The 17,716-nt window shown below is 34.5% G+C and overlaps 1 protein-coding gene across 9 annotated transcripts in view; it reads left to right on the forward strand.

Annotated features, from left to right (window-relative positions):
- The window catches only part of carmil3 (capping protein regulator and myosin 1 linker 3), a 174,169-nt gene that overhangs the window by 133,663 nt on the left and 22,790 nt on the right, over positions 1 to 17,716 (forward strand). For all 9 annotated transcript variants that reach the window (XM_073911468.1, XM_073911473.1, XM_073911489.1 and 6 more), the window contains 8 exon segments: positions 2,373 to 2,471; positions 5,542 to 5,661; positions 10,836 to 10,949; positions 11,037 to 11,212; positions 12,432 to 12,519; positions 12,614 to 12,724; positions 12,831 to 12,897; positions 16,502 to 16,689. In XM_073911468.1, coding sequence (XP_073767569.1) covers positions 2,373 to 2,471; positions 5,542 to 5,661; positions 10,836 to 10,949; positions 11,037 to 11,212; positions 12,432 to 12,519; positions 12,614 to 12,724; positions 12,831 to 12,897; positions 16,502 to 16,689 — 963 coding nt within the window.

The raw sequence follows: 17,716 nt of genomic DNA on the forward strand, positions 1-17,716 counted from the left end.
ATGTAGATTGTGTCAAAGCAGCTTCACATAAAAGTAGTAAATAGTAAATTGAAATAGTGTAGTTCAGTTTTTAAAGTGTAAGTTCAGTTCAGTTCAGCTTAGTTCAGTGTGGTTTAATAATCACTACTGATAGAGTCCAAACACTGAAGAGCAAATCCATCGATGTGCAGCTGTACAGATCCCATGCAAGCTAGTGGCAACAGCGGCGAGGAAAAAAAACTTCAATTGGCGAAAGTGAAGAAAACTCAGTCAGAAAAATCTGTGCTCGTTCACCCGAATAGCAATCGCCAGTAAATCGCCAACATCCGTGAGATATTTGGCATGCTAAATATCTGGAGCTGTTGGTGATTCAAATCAAGCCGTTTAAAATGTGTTCTGATCGAAAATAACATCAACAATCACCTACAGCAGTGGTCCTCAAACTTTTTTCATCAAGTACCACCTCAGAAAAAAACTGTCTCTCCAAGTACCACCAAAATGAGCAGCATTGAAATACAGTAGCATAGTTGGGCCAGTAAAGCAGCTACAACTCTGCACAGTTAAAAAAACCTGGCAAATTACCTCAGAAATATAGCATATATATAAAATATATGCCATATTATATACATAATTTTTAATACATTTTAAATTATATGCAGCATGTACATGACATATTTCATTCCTCCGTGTACCACTAGAAGGAAGCCCGCGTACCACTAGTGGTACACGTACCACAGTTTGAGAACCACTGACCTACAGCCAATGAGAGAGCAGCATTTACTACTGTGGGTACCTGCAAGCCAGCGGGAGCATGGGAGAAAAGTTAAAAGCGCTCATTTTCAGTTTATTTGGACCCAAGAAATTGAGGAGAATACTGGAAATTTGGCAGGAGCATTGTGTCTGTTTGACGTGAGCAATACACACAACAGGGTCGAAAGATCAAAACGTGGCATCCTTCAAAGCCAGGTGTGCAAAATAAATACATTTTCTACCACGCTAATGGCTTCTTTCACAGTATGTACTTAATAACAAGATATATATTACGTGATCTCGCGTTGTTTTCATGTCTTTTTATGTGTGTTTGGTTTTGAAACTTGGTTTAAATAAAGTTGTCGGCGATTTTTCCTTTTTAAAGTCATGCAGTGTAAACCACCCTGTCGCCGATACATCTTGCAGTGTAAACCAAACACAGATGGAACACTAGCCCAGGTAGTCATGCAGTGTGAAAACATCCCTGACACGACTACTTTGAAAGTCATGCAGTCTGAACTCAGCATTAGTCATTGGTGATGACGTTATACCAGTTTAGTGTCTGCTTTTATATTTAGTGTCTGATTAATATTTTCTGGTAGGGAAAATCTATTTGTTTAATTCAGCTATTTATACTTTAATTTGATTTCATTTTTTTTCCACTTTAGTGCAAATTAGAATAGAAACTGTATAATAACCACACAAACATACTGAGAGTTATAGGTACTGTAGATTGTTATGGGTCAATAATGCTAATATTTGGAACAACTCCATTAATTACGCCTTTCTGGCTGTACTTTCTATAAATGAATTATGTAGAAGCACTGTCCATGCATGTTTCCTTGTCGGTTAGTAACACTAGATTTCAGTACACAACAATTAGTCTATCAGGCTTTTTGTCTTAAAAAAAAAGAGAAGTCAGAGTTTAATTAGTTATTATTAGATTCTTTTTAAATTTCACCTATCCTGCTGTGCATGAACTAAGCTGTTGAATGGTCAGCGTACAAGGTAGCTTAAATTTTGATTAAATTTATATTTATTTATAATTATAAATATATTTATATTTTCTAATCGATTGCATTTGTCAGTGGGAAAGTGTATTGGTGTTTCCCAGCACTTGTGGTTGCATAAGGTACTCTTAGTGCTGGAAAAATGGTATTCACTGTTAAAAGGATTGCTAGAGTAATTGGTGGTTAATTCATCTGTGGCAACCCCTGATAAAGCAGGGAATAAGCTGAAGCAAAGTGAGCGAGTGAGTGAGTTTTTCCCACAACCATGAATATTTGGTTGTGATCATAATAATCCTTGTGATTTCATGGGACTAATTTTATTTCAAAAGAGCAAGCAAAATCCGTTTTTCCATGAAGAGACCCCATTAAATGTCCATGCCTGTGTGTGTCCGGTTGCTCTGAGATTAACAGTCCCAAGGTGGTGAAATGTTTATGGACATTCAGTGAGCCCGTAAATGTAAAACTCTTACAAGGTCATTGCTGAGAGAGGGACTCTGCAGACAATATGTTTATCTTTTTTTAATTTGCAGCATAATTACAATCATTTCCACATGGCTGCGTGGCTTATCTGAGCATCGGTGTTCTTTTCTTTGTCATTAATGAGTATTTTCTCTCTGTCTGTGTGTTTCTCAGATCCAGCGTGCTCTGTTGAGGAATAACCAGACTCAGCGTTTCTCTCAGAAACAGGCTCTTCGGCTGCATCAGGGCCTGGTAACTAGTACTGCAGAACAGGTACAGCTCAATTCCTGACCACTTACATTAATATTACACATTGTCTGTCTTGCTCTAGAATATTGCAAATCCAACTCACTAAAATCATACAATTAGCACTTTATTTATATATTTACATTTATTCATTTAGCAGACACTTTTATCCAGACTTACAAGTGAGAGCACTTCAAATCCTCATAGAGTAGCAAATAGCATGACAAGTCTAAGCTAGTTTAGATTTAGCATGTGGTTGTGTATAAAAGATGTCTGGTGCATATGGAGAGTAAAAGAGTGTCCTACAGGTCATGCTTTCATCCCTGTATGAAGTGCACTAAGAATTGCACAATATTTTCCAGAAACATGGTTTGTTGATGAAGTGTCTGGTGCATATGGAGAGAAGAGAGTATAGCTGCGTCCCAAATCGCATACTTATGCACTATTTTACGCCATTTTGTAGTATAAATAGTGTAAGTAGTGTGTTCACATTGAAAACTCTCAAAATAATAAGTGCACTTTAATTACCCGGATGATGCACTCATTCAGCCGCTAAAATGAAGTGTGGAATGATGGACACTTCACGCACTCAACGACCGCAGGTTTGCTTACGTAGCGGAAGGGGCGGAGCGATCGGACGCACATGTTGAATAACTTTATTTATTTTGGATAGTGAAAGCAAAATTCTCCTACGAGAGTGATTATAGCGCCTCCGGATGGTAAATGCGGCAATACTCACGGCAGGTATTACTTGATAATTCAGTCGTTTATTTCACTGATTTGGCAACAGTCAAACGTCATCAGGGAAACGGTTTGAATTTCCGCTTAGTAAAAAAACATTAGTGTGCCATTTGGGACAGCACTACATACATATACTATCCTGTTGAGTGTGTAAGTGCATAAGTACATAGTGCATGAGTGCATAGTGTATAGTGTGCCATTTGGGACGCAGCTTATGTGTTCTACAGGTGGTTTGTAAAGCACACATGGAGGATTTACAAACATGTGATCATGTTCATGAAGTTAATGATCTTCAGATTTTTGGTCATTTCTGTTTCAGTTTTGCTAGTTGATTGATTAAAGTGTGTCCTGAGTGTATTTTTAATGTGTGCTGATTGCTTAGAGGCAATGCAGAGGCGTAGTGGTTAGTGCTGTGGCCTCACAGCAAGAAGGTCGCTGGTTCACTGGTTCAAGCCTCGGCTCAGTTGGCATCTCTGTGTGGAGTTTGCATGTTCTCCCTGTGTTCACGTGGGTTTCTACTTGGTGCTCCGGTTTCCCCCACAGTCCTGTGGTACAGGTGAATTGGGTTGGCTAAATTGTTCGTAGTGTATGAGTGTGTGCGTGAATGAGTAAGTGTGTGGATGTTTACCAGAGTTGGGTTGCGGCTGGAAGGGTATCCGCTGCGTAAAAACGTGCTGGATAAGTTGGCGGTTCATTCCGCTGTGGCAACCCCAGATTAATAAAGGGACTAAGCCGACATGAAAATGAATGAATGATTGCTTAGAATGTAGAACGCAGGGAAAGCAGCCACATAGAGAGACAATAAACATGTCGGTGAAGATTGTGAGTGTTTGAACTTAAGCGTATTACATTCAAAGAGGTTGTTTGTATTCACTCATCTACATTACAAATAAACTAAAGTTTAAAATTTGATATCGTAGCGGACCACCCCTTTAACTCGTAACTAAATGGCAAGTTTTATTTCTATGCATTTGTCGTAGTATGTGAGTTAAAGTGGTAGTTCAGACTAATATGCTAATTATGCCATCATCATTTACTTTTATGAGTTTCTTTCTTCTGTTGAACACAATAGTAAGGTATTTTAAAGAATCTTGGAAACTGGTAGCCATTTATTCATGGTATTTGTCTTTTCTGCTAGGGACTTCAATGGGTACTGATTTACAACATTCTTTAAAATTTAGAATTTTGTGTTCGACAGAAAAAATAGAAACATTAATGATTGGAGCCATTTGAGATTGAGGAAATGCTGAGCGAATTTTTAATTTTGAGTGAACTGTCCCTTTAGCTAAAAGTGTCAAGAACCTGCTGTATAGCAGAGTTGCATAATTATGTCATTTAAGTCACAATTAGCAGTCACAGGTTTTTATAAGATTACTTCAAAAGAAAAAAAAAACTTTTTTTTTACTCATTAGCATTGAGTAAAAAATGTGAGCACTGTTTTTCTGTTTATATTTTTACTAGTTTTATTTTAGTATTGTCTTTGCTTTTGTTTTGTCTTGTTTTGTTTTGTTTTGCTTTACTTTGTTTTGTTTTGTATTTTGTGTTTTACTTTGCTTTGTTTTTTTGTTTGTTTTGTTTGTTTTTTTATTTTTATTTTCACTTGTTTTATTTTTGTATTGTCTTTGCTTTGCTTTGCATTGGTTTTTTTTGTTTTTTTTTTTGTGATTGAAATGTCGCAGGTTTGAGTCCTGTTCCAGACAGTGATTGTAGGTGCTTGGAGAGGATTACTGCCCACTGCTCTGAGTGTGTGCTCACTGCTGTGTGTATGCAATTGGATGGGTTAAATGCAGAGCACTATTTTCGAGTATGGATCACCATTCTTGGTCACATTTCACATTCACATTTTCTTTTTTCTCTTTTTCAATTTTTTTTCCATTTTAAGCAGCAAAAATACATCAATATGATGATAATAAGAATTATTTCTGGATTGCAAAATTATTATAGAATGATCACGTGGCATTGAAGGCTGAACTAATGATGCTGAACGTTCAGCTTTGTAATCTTAAGAATAAATTTATATTAAAATAAAAAAATGTTATCAAGTTAAATACATTTTTAAATATGCCATATTAAAATATTTCTTTACACTGTAATAATATCTCACAATATTGCTGCTTTTACTGTATTGGGAATCAAAATTGATGGCTTGATCCCAGCCTCAATGAGGAAAAATGATCAGAAACCAGCTCTCTAGATCATTTTATCCTCATAAAATGATATGCGTATGCTTTAAAAACTGTGAAAGAGCGTCTCTTTCATTTGCTAATGTGAACTGTGACTGATCTTTACAGTGAATTGTTGGATCAAACTCTCTTTCTTTCTGTCTCTTCATCTCTCTGTCCCACTGCTGTCTCAGGTGATGGAGCGTCTGTGTGTTCGCGTGCAGCAGCAGGTGTGTGTGTTGAGAGGAACGGGTGAAGGTGAAGAGCTCCAGGCTGCCAGACAGGTCCTCAAGGAGGCCAGGAACTCTCGAGCCGTGAGTCGGTTTGTCTTTTAGCTTTCAGAAATTGGACCTCCACTCATGCTTTATTATGGCTGTTTTCCACAATAGAACAGTCACCAAGCCTACGAAGGAACACAAATATGCATTGAAATTATATACTCTGCCAAGATTTTTTGGACAATATATACTGTATATTTATTTATGCAAATAAATTAATAGTTTTAGTCAACAAAGCTGCATTAAGTAGATCAAATGTGCCATTCATAATAGTTTCAATTAAATGAAGTTTAGATTTTATTAAATTGTGGGAAAAAATATAACAATTAGGGGCGGCACCGTGGCTCAATGGTTAGCACTGTCATCTTACAGCTAGAAGGTCGCTGGTTTGAGTCCTGGCTGGGCCATTTTCCATATTTCCTGTGTTCGCATGGGTTTCCTCCGGTTGCTTTGGTTTCCCCCACAGTCCAAAGACATGCGCTATAGGTGAATTGGATTACCTAAATTGGCTGTAGTGAGAGTGTATGGGTGTTTCCCAGTACTGGGTTGCAGCTGGAAGGGCTTCTGCTGCATAAAACATATGCCGTAAAAGTTGATGGTTTATTCCGAAGTAGAAGGAAAATGAATAAATGAAAGATAACAATTTCCCACAGAAAAATGACCTCCTACAAATGTTTCTTAAGCAGTAAGAGTTATTTTAAACTAATAATATTTAAAAATGTTTACATTTTGACTGTTTTAATAAAAGTGAATAAAGTCTTTCTTGTGAAAGAGTATTTTTAAAAAATTGATTCCATAAAAAACCCATATTAATGTTATTTTAATGTAATTTCAGAGATAATTAAAACCTACCATCCAACATTTATTGATGTGGGTGAATGTTAAACTGTAAATTAATCTTTTGCTCATTGTTAATTCATTGTCTTTTATAATTCATTCTCATGTTATTTTTTGCAACTTGAAAAGTTCAAACGAATTAGCACATGCAAAAATTATTTGTGGTTATTAAGAAATGCTGCAAAAGTATTTTCATTGCATTAACTAATGTTGACATGTTGAACTACTGAATATTGTAAAGTGTTGTTAGAATTCAGTAAAACAGAGCCTAGACATGAAATGCTAGAAAAACAAAAATGTAAAACTCACTGCTTCCTTTTTGCGAAAAATATTGTGTTCACTAGATTTTAGTTCAGAAAATTCAGTAATTAATAATATGATAATTATCCAGTGAATAATTACCACTTCTGATCTTTAGTTACAAAATCAGAGCCTGATCTCAAGAAAATAATATAAATCATACACTAACGTACATAATTCTTTTAGTTAAATCAAATGAATTGTTCTATTCATCTAAACTTACATCAATCAAACTTACTTAAAACATTAAAGGGCATGAAAATCAGGGATGAAAATCAACTTTTGTAAGCTGTTTGGACAGAGCTGTGTGTATGTTTAGTGTGTCAACTGTCATGTTGGAGTGATATAAACCCAACAAGTGTCTTTTTGAAAATTTTCTGATGTAAAATAGGATTCAAATCTCAGTGATTTTGAGGCCCAACACACCGTGACATGTGAGTGGGGTTTTCCCCCGCCCACCAATTGATTGACAGGTGGCAAGTTTCTATAATAAGAAAATAAACTTGGATTAAAATACTTGTTACAATTATCTGTGTTTTTTTAAAATAAGTTAAAGTTTTATAAGTTTAAATAGATTTTAAAACGTTTGTATTGAATGTTTGTATTAAAGATCCAAGTAAAATCGCCATGTAATTCTTAACCGCTATAATCACCACTACTGACACAGCATGGTTAGCTGTGTAAACCAGATTAACTCATTAAAATAAGTCAAAGCAGCAAAAATACTTGTTTTGAATTACTGTCGTAATGTTTTTACAGCGTATATTATAAGCATCTATAAACGCTAAGATCATTTAGGATGTAGATATATATACAGTTAAATTCAGAATTATTAGCCCCCCTGTTTATTTTTTCCCCATTTTCTGTTTAAAAGAGAGCAGATTTTTTTCAACACATTCCTAAACATAATAGTTTTAATAACTCATCTCTAATAACTGATTTATTTTATCTTTGCCATGATGACAGTAAATAATATTTGACTAGATATTTTCCAAGACACTTCTTAACAGCTTAAGTGACATTTAAAGGCTTAACTAGGTTAATTAGGTTAACTAGGTAGGTTAGGGTAGTTAGGCAAGTTATTGTATAAAAATGTTTTTTTCTGTAGACTATCAAAAAAAAAAAAAAAAAAAATTAGCTTAAAGGAACTAATAATTTTGTCCCAAAAATGGTTCTAAAAAATTAAAAACGGCTCTTATTCTAGTATATAACATTTACTAGATAACATTTTATTTTTTTATTCTAGTATATAAAAATAAAACAAATAAGACTTTCTCAAGAAGAAAAAATTATGTTAAACATAATTTGGGAAATATTTAATAAAGAAAAAAAATTCAATTGGGGGCTAATAATTCTGACTTCAACTGTGTATATTTATCAACTATATATATATATATATAGTTTATATGTATATAAATATATATACATATATAGTTGATATATATACACATCCTAAATATATTACAGTTTCTTTTGTTATTCAGTCACACTTTTTCTTCTGTAAGTACATTATGCTATTTATCCTACTTTTTTTCTATACTTCTAACTGCACTTGATCATTTTGTTACAGCAAGTCTTCAAAACTGAATTCCATCTGCTGTTTTATTGTGAGCACCTGCCTATAGACCTATAGATGGTCAGGATTGTTTTTCCCTTCTTCACTTCTGACCAAAATGCATCTTATTAACAGCTGTAAACCTAATATTCCATCGGATGTAATGTGCTTTGATAAATGCAGATATTTTAGTGGGATTTATTTCAAATTCATTCTGTGTACTGTAGTCTCAGAAGTAAACGCCCACTGGTATGAACAGATTTTCAGAGGTTTAAAAGGACGGTTATCTGCCTACCAGTGTAAACTTCTGCATCTATGATTAACTTACTTAGATAGACACTGTTAGGTTAAATTGAATAAATAATGGGAAGGACTGAGTAAAAAGAACCGGTTAAATGTTTTATTCACAAACATGGCTATCATAAGAATGCATTTTCATCCATAATTAAATCTAGATTTTTGTAACTTCACAAAATATATGCATTAAAAATACATTTAACTCTCCATTTTGCTACCTTTTTTGCTATACATTTGGCTCAGTGCATTTTAAGATACTCATTAAAAATTGCTACAAACATCCCACGGCGTATTGATGAAAATACAATCTTACTTTTCTAAATGCTATTAGGGCAAAATAACATTTAAATGTTCATTTTGCTACCATTTCTGCTTGCATATGTTGCACACATCAATTATATTTGGGTTTTACATTTTCAGTTTATTTTGCAACCTTTAAAAGGTTTGTAAAGCATTAAAATTTGCATGTCATTTACATTTTAAACTGGTTAGAACCTATATATAGTATTTTAGTTATATAATAAAATTTTTATTTTGCACCAAACTTTGCACATATGTCTTGGAAAAATGCTAAATACAAATGCTTTAAATGCAGAAGTACATTGTTTATTTATATATTGCATTTCCATTTTGCATATTACTATTCAATATGAATATTGGCAAGGCAATTTTATTTATATAGCACATCTGTTAGGTTTGTATTCAGTGTGCATACACTCACCGGCCACTTTATTAGGTACTCACTAGTACCGGGTTGGACTCCTTTTGCCTTCAGAACTGCCTTAATCCTTTGTGGAATAGATTCAACAAGGTACTGGAAATATTCCTCAGAGATTTTGGTCCATATTGACATGATTTTTACCATCACGCAGTTGCTGCAGATTTTTTGACTGCACATCCATGATGCTAAACCGTTTATACAAGGCAGGATGGATCCATGTTTTCATATTGTTGACGCCAAATTCTGACCTATCCATCTGAGGCAACGTTTTTCCAATTTTCTATTGTCCAATTTTGGTGAGCCTGTGCGAATTGTAACCTTAGTTTCCTGTTCTTAGCTGACAGTAGTGACAACAGGTGTGGTTTTCTGCTGCTGTAGCCCATCTGCCTCAAGATTGGATGTGTTGTGTTTTCAGAGATGCTCTTTTGCATAACCTCGGTTGTAACTGTAACGGTTACTGTTGCCTTTCCATCAGCTCGAGCCAGTCTGGCCATTCTCCTCTGACTTCTTGCATCAACAAGGCATTTGTGCCCACAGAACTGCCGCTCACTGGATATTTTCTCTTTTTTAGACCATTCTCTGTAAACCATAGAGATGGTAGTGCGTGAAAATCCCAGTAGATCAGCAGTTTCTGAAATATTCAGAAAAGCCTGTCACCAACAACCATGCCACATTCAAAGTCACTTAAATCACTTTTCTCCCCCATTCTGATGCTCAGTTTGAACTGCAGCAGATAGTCTTGACATGTCTACATGCCTAAATGCATTGAGTTGAGCCAGTGTAAAGACCTGAGGACAGGTGTGATGTGCTCTGATTTTCTGGTTCTGGTCAGAATATTGCTACTCGTATGCTTTCATACACAATTACATAATAAAGCAGCTCGATCCACAACCTGTCATGTATTGACAGTGACAGTTTATTTATATAGCACAGTTAAAAACAACCCAAGTTGACATATGTGCTTCACAATAACTAAAAACCACAAACAACAAGAGTACCGTAAGTCAAAGACAAAAACAAGATAAAGAAAGAAAATTCCTAAGAATACAATTTTTATAACTTTTAAAGCCAGTAAAATATGAAATAAAACACAAATGATGTGTTAAAAGCTTTGTCAAATAGGAACGGTTTTAACTTAGATGTAAAAACAAACAGAGATGGCGCCAATCTAATGGAAGGGGGTGAATCATTTTATCATCATCAAATCGTTTTAGCCTTGACTTAGGAATCAACAAAAGTCTCTGATTTGATCAGCAAAGTGATTTCGGCTAATCGGCTGATTTAGGCTTAAGTCTTAGAATAAAGTTTTGAGTTACTTACAGGATGTTTTTATAGCACGCTGACCTTTTATATGTCAAAAGATCAAGGGAATTTGGACTTATTAGTTCATAGCCCTTTTAAAAGCTCTCTCACCTGCTTGACTCGTGTTCTCACAGCAGTCAGCATGAGAGAGAGTGCAGTCATGACTGGTTTATGAATGATGTCTGCTCTGTCCTCTAGCTGTACCCCTCGCTGTGTGAACTGGCCCATGTGTTGTCCGTAGACGGGCCGGTGAGACAGAGACTAGACTCTCTGGCAGGAGAACTTGCCAAAGCTGCTGATAAAGAACTACAGGTGATGCCTCCTCTCTCTTTCTCATCCTTCAGACTGATTTGTATCTGCTGTCTTGTTCTGTTGGACTTTAATGGATGATTTGTGCAGGTCATCGTGGACTCCATGGTGTCTCTGTGTCGGGAGCTGTGTCCACTTTCTTGTGCCGCAGCAGAGTGTCTTTCTCCACCACTGTCCTCCATCTCTGAGCGTGTGTCCATCCCTCGTTCATCCATCCGCACCGCTCTGATGGAGAGAGCGGCGCAAGACATCAACAGAGCTCTGGAGTAAGAAACACTATAGGGCAGGGGTTCCTGGAGATCTACCTTCCTACAGAGTTCACCTCCAACCTCGATCAAACACACCTGAAACAATTAATTAGGACCTGAGCAGCACTTGATAATTACAAACAGGTGTGTTTGATAAGGGTTGCAGCTGAAATCTGCAGGAAGGTAGCTTTCCAGGAACAGGGTTGAGCACCCCTGCTATAGGGGGTTGAGTAGTTGAAGTTCTGAAATTATGTATAGACTATTATTATTATGATTATGATTATTATTATTATTATTATTATTATTATTATTATTATTATTATTATTATTATTATTATTATTGTTGTTATTTTAATTTATTTTATTTATTATTGTAAATTTATTTATTTTATTTTATTATAATTTTTATTGATTATATAATTTCATTTAATTTTAATTATTGTTTTATTTCATTTCAATTTTTTACATTTATTATTTTTTATTTTATTTTGTTTTATTAGTATTTTTTAAATATTTTATTTATTAATTATAATTAATTTTATTTAATGTAGTTTTTGATTATTTTTAATTTAATATAACTTTTAATATATTTTATTAAAAACCTTTATTTTATATATTTAATTAAAAATATATTATTTGTTTTACTTATTTATATTTTTTATTGATTTTCATTGGTTATATGATTTAATTTTAATGGTATTTAATTTTTATTAACATTTTCATATATTTGTTATTTTTTATTATTAGTATTTTAAAACTATTTTTATTTATTAATTGTTTATTTTTTATTTTAATTATTTATATATTTTTTTATACATTTTTATTTTAAATATTTAATTTTAAAAACAATCATTTTATTTTATTTATTTATTTATTTATTTATTATTTTTTTATTTTTATTTTTTTTAACCCTTTTGGCCAGATACATGCTCTGTGCCGTATCCATATCAGTTAATGACTTTTTTATCCCCTTTTCTCTATGGGGATAATTTGCTATGGGGATGATTTTATAATGATGATTTGCTTATATTATGAAAGAAGATATAATTAAACCCAAAAAAATAAGTGAAATGTTTAAAAATAAAAACTAGTTACAGTGAGGTATTGTATTTCCCCTCAAGTTCATAATAATAAATAATTTGAAAAAAGTAGGAAAGCCACTGTATTCCCAGCATGATTTCAACATGATCTAACATGTATGTGTGTGTTTGTGTACCTCCATCTCTCATACTCACAGAGAGGTGAAGCTGTCTGTCGTCTCGTATCTCACCAACTCCATAGTGGACCAGATCCTGCAGGAGCTTTACGCCACACACAAAACCCTGGTACCACAAATCTAATTTCTCCCTCCACTCGTCTGTTGATTCTGAGCATGTGCGCACGCTTCGCTCTTCCTCACGCATCTGTTCATCATCACAGCTCCGGCAGGTTTCCCAGATGAGACGGCTGGAGGACGGAGGGACGGCCAGACGGGCTCACAGGCACGCAGACATGCTGGACGTAGTGGAGGACGACTTCGGCATCAGCATAGTAAGTGTGTTACATGAATCACTCGTGTGTTTACAGTATCTGTCATCTCTTGTAACTCAGCGGACTCATCATCTGTTCTCATTCACTTCTGTTGTTCTGCACATAGGACACGATCGCCATTAAGAAACGCAGCTCGAGGACCAGACGCATTCGCCCTGTGTCCAACAGACTCAGTGAGTCATACACACATGCACTTGTATATGTTGTTTACAAGGACTTTCTATAGGCGTAACGTATTTTATATCGTAAAAAAAAGTATTACACTACCTGACAAAACTCCTGTCAACAATCCCAGTTGTAAGAGCAACAAAAATAAATTGACTTGTAAAGATCATTTGTAAAAGTGGCAGAAAGTCGATTTTTCAGAATCATCTGTTGAACTGCATCCCGGTCATCACAAATACTGCAGAAGACCTATTGGAACCCACATGGACCCGAGATTCTTAAATAAATCAGTCAAGTCTGGTGAAGGAAAAATCATGGTTTGGGGTCACATTCAGTATGGGGACATGCAAGAGATCTGCAGAGTGGATGGCAACATCAACAGCCTGCGGTATCAAGACATTCTCATACTTCAACCTCCACATCAAAGAAAGCAAAAAAGCCAAGGTGATTCAGGATTGGCCAGCCCAGTCACCAGACATGAACATTATTGAGTATGTCTGAGGTAAGATGGAGGAGGCATTGAAGATGAATTCAAAGACTCTTGATGAACTCTGGGAGTCCTGCAAGAACGCTTTCTTTGCCATTCCAGATGACCATTATTTGAGTCGTTGCAGAGATGTATGGATGCAGTCCTCCAAGTTCATGGGAGTCCTACACAATATTAATTCTTTTTCCGCTGCACTATGAATTTATATTCTATACTGTACATTATTGCTGTTAAGTGATACGACTTTTGGCTAAGCAAAGTCAGACCTTACTGTCCTAATTAAATCATTAAAAATCAAGGCCTGATCATGTTTTATTTTGAAGAAATAAGCACAATAGAGTCCTTTGCCTTTCATATAAGTTACTTCTGATACCAAATGATCAACTAGAAGTCAAGTTATTTGTTGTTCCTAAAACTTAAATAGGCGACAAGACTTTTGTCAGGTAGTGTATATGGCACATCTACCCCTTAAACTCAAGCCTCAAAGAAAACCTGTGGCAAATTTTGAATGTTAAAAGATATCATTAAGCTTGATTTGTCAGCCTTTTGAATTAGGAAGACACAAAGTGTGTCCTCATAAACCACCCTAATAGAGTACTAGGTTATACCACTGTCATTATACGACGATGTGTCTTTAAACCACATAAAAAAGACACACACACACACACACACACACACACACATTACGAAAGATGAAACGAGGACTGGCATTTAGTTTTTAGTTCATTCATTCAGAGCTTTTAAGTCTTGGTTGATTCATACATTTTTCAGTTTAGATTCATTCATCCGTCATATCACATTTTAACTCAGTTTTTTAACATTCATAAGGCTTGTCAGTTGTTAGTTTAGTGTTGTGTTTTCTGAATGTTTCATCTATTTTTCAGTTAATAATTTAGTTAAAAATGGTTTTATTATTATGTAATTTAAAAAAAAATAACTCTTAGTGTTCAAGTATTACATTTTTGTGTTGTTTGTGTTTTATTGTTTTGTATTGGCTGTATTTGTTGTGAAAATAGAAAAAGTAAATTAAAATGATTTTAAAAAAATGAACACAAATATGCTCTCTGAAAATTAAGCGATTAATTATCAAACCAAGACACTTTCAAGACACTTTGACTTTCAAGACACTTTTTTTTTGCAGTTTTACATCTTTGAATTCATTTATATTTACCACACTGTAAAAAACTATGACAAAAAAACTACGTTTTATATCACTTTAACATATTTTAATAAGTCAATCAGGTTCGAACTGAATTTTTAAGCTATGTAAAGTTGAACTTAATATTGACCTTATTCTTTTATGATTTGATTTTTATCTTTTTTATTGATTTTTCTTGTTTCAAATAATGCACATGAAAATCAAATAGAGAGCATTAACATAAAAGCAGAACAATACAAAATAAATACAATAAAGAAAAAGCTTCATATAAATTGAGTAAGTAAACCAAACCATTTCCATTTATCAAAATAAATTTCAATTCATCCATGTAAACTGTTGGAGAATTTTTTCAAAAGCTGCAACTCGTCCTAACTCTGAGATCCACTCAAAGATCCGAGGTCTACTGGAATTTCCAGTTTTTTAACAATCACCCTTCTGCCTAGCATGATACAGCTCTATATTCACTGTGAGTCAGCTTTATTCATGTGGCTTAAGGGACAGGGTTCGCCAAGTATGTATAAGTTTGGGCAAAAGTCATACTGGGTCTGCAATATCTTTACAAGCTATTCATGAACCTATCTCTAAAAATGTTGGACTTCTAGACATTGCCATAATACATGAAATAGGTTGCCTGCTTTATTGGCATTAGTCTAAAATGTGGAAGTGGGCTGGTTTTTGCGATTGTGGGAGAAATGAGGGATTGTAAACGGCAGAAAATGATCAAACTACTTGCTCTACAAACAAATGTGTTCATGACTATACAGACAATAGATTGATAGAATAAGACAATATCAGTTTGCCACATCAAGCTGCATAACGAGCTGTTTTTAATGTTAAAAAAAAAAAGTGTATGAGACTGGACGTTTCCAGCCAGACATTCAAATGACTAGAAAAGTACACTTGACTCAACTAGACATTCGTAAGTGTTAACCCTTTATATTAGATTTTAATCTTACTTTAATATTTAACATTTATTTAATGATGTCAATTGATCGGCATTATGGTTTTAACTTAAAACACCTAATAATTAAAAGTTGTAGTCATAAATCTGACTAAATCAGACAAGTCAGGTATACTGATGTAACACAGGGGCAAACTGGTATATACAGATAATCCAGAGTCGTAAACAAATAAGAGGCAAGTGGTCGGAAGGCAGGCAGCAGACAAGAATAAACAGTAAAACAAACAAAGCGAGGGTCAAAACTGAAAAGGCTGGGAAAACGCGTTGTAATGTTCACAATTCAATAAAACAAGACTCAGAACTAATGTGTGTGCGTGCACTGTATAAATAGTCCTTGTTCATAAGCAGCTCCCAGCTATGAGTGTGCGTAATCTACTGAATGAGGAACAGGTGTGTGTGAGTGGCGCACGACTGAAATTTGTAGTCCATGTAATGCAGCCGCTAGATCGCTAATAATTATAACAATAACCTTATGTTTGTATAATATTTTTTGCTTAATTTATATTTTTTAATTATATAACATTTAATACACAATCAATTAGCAAAAAATTTTACACTTAATCATGCTTACAAACTATTAAAAATTAAAACAGCACTGACAAATAAACAAAAAAATAAAAAAGTACAGGGATTTTTAAAGACTATTCTACACTATAATCCACCACTATAATCTCTTTCACTAAACTTTACATCTGATTTTTTGCAATAGGTAATTTATGTGGTAAATTAAATGGATAGTTCACCATCATTTACTCATCCTTTCCTAGACCTGTTTGACTTTCTTTTCTCTGTTGAACACATAATAAGATATTTTAAAGAATGTTGCAAACCAGCAGCCATTGACTTCAATGGTATTTTCTGTCCTACTATGGAAGTCAATGTGTTCAAAAAAATAATAAATATTAAAGGTTTAGAACCACTTGAAGGTGAATAAATGGTGAGTACATTTTTATTCTTGGGTGAACTATCCCTTTGATCATTTTATCATATTTCACTCTTCTCCAGGTCTAGGTGAAGACCCTAACTCCTCACCTTTAGTTTCCACTCCTCAGTCATCTGCTCCTCTTTCACGCTCAGCCTCATGGGAAGGTCTGGCCACACTGCCCACTCAGGGTTCACCGCTGCGTCATGTGACCCACGTCAGGCCCCGTCCACCAAGAAGACACAGGGCTGCGCATGCTCCATTTGAGACGGTAGCAATTAAACCATTTTCAATATTTTCACACCATAAATGCAGTGTACATTCATAGCTATGGAAAAAATATATATGATAATACTTAAATATTTGAAGTTTCTCTGGACGTACTGGATTTACTAGGTATGTTTTTGGGTATAATGTTAATTTTGTTTTAACCTCTAAACATCCAATCACATATCTTCCAAATTTTAAATATGAACATTGACATTTACATATAGCTTTTTTTCCCCCAGGAAATAAAAATTGGGCAAAATATCAATTGTTTTTTATATGTTTTGATGCAGAATAAAACAAATATTGCTTTTCCCAAAACACATACTTATACATTGTCAGTCCAGAAAAGCTGAGAATTTCAATTAGGTCTGTTTATTTTTGTTCAGAGCTGTGTGTTTATATAGCATTTTCTGTGTTAAAATTAGGAAAATTAATTGAAATAAATGTCACAAAATGACAATACATCGGAACATTGCTCTCTGATCATTTCAGGCTGTGCTACATGTCATGTTATAGCCCTCTAGTCTACTATTAGTCGCATCTTCAAGATTTATTTATGATCAATATTGTCCTCAGTTCAGTTTCATACAAATATGCTGCTCACAGAATGGGACCTTAGTGTATTGTTGGAGAACACAATCCGATCAAACTGAATGCTCTTATTTCACCTGTAATTAAATCGGTGACAAACATAGTTGTGTTTAGATTTGCGACTCCAGAGGCTTTCTTTATAATGTTGTCGCAGAATCACTTATATGCCCTGCAGACTTCCAGCAGTTTCTTTTATTAAGCAGACTAGTGCAAGAGTCAGTTCTGGATTCTTCTGAACACAATGACACACATACACACACACACACACACACACACACACACACACACACACACACAGGTTTTCGTAAGCAGATTTCTCTTTATCCTTAACAAGAATTAAATAGAATTGAAAGGAAAATGCATTGCATGCAACATGTATAAAAATCTATATTAATAGTAACTTTAAGAAAGGAATATCATAGACTGTTTGACTATCA

Source organism: Danio rerio, chromosome 2, assembly GCF_049306965.1.
Source record: "Danio rerio strain Tuebingen ecotype United States chromosome 2, GRCz12tu, whole genome shotgun sequence".
NCBI lineage: Eukaryota > Metazoa > Chordata > Actinopteri > Cypriniformes > Danionidae > Danio > Danio rerio.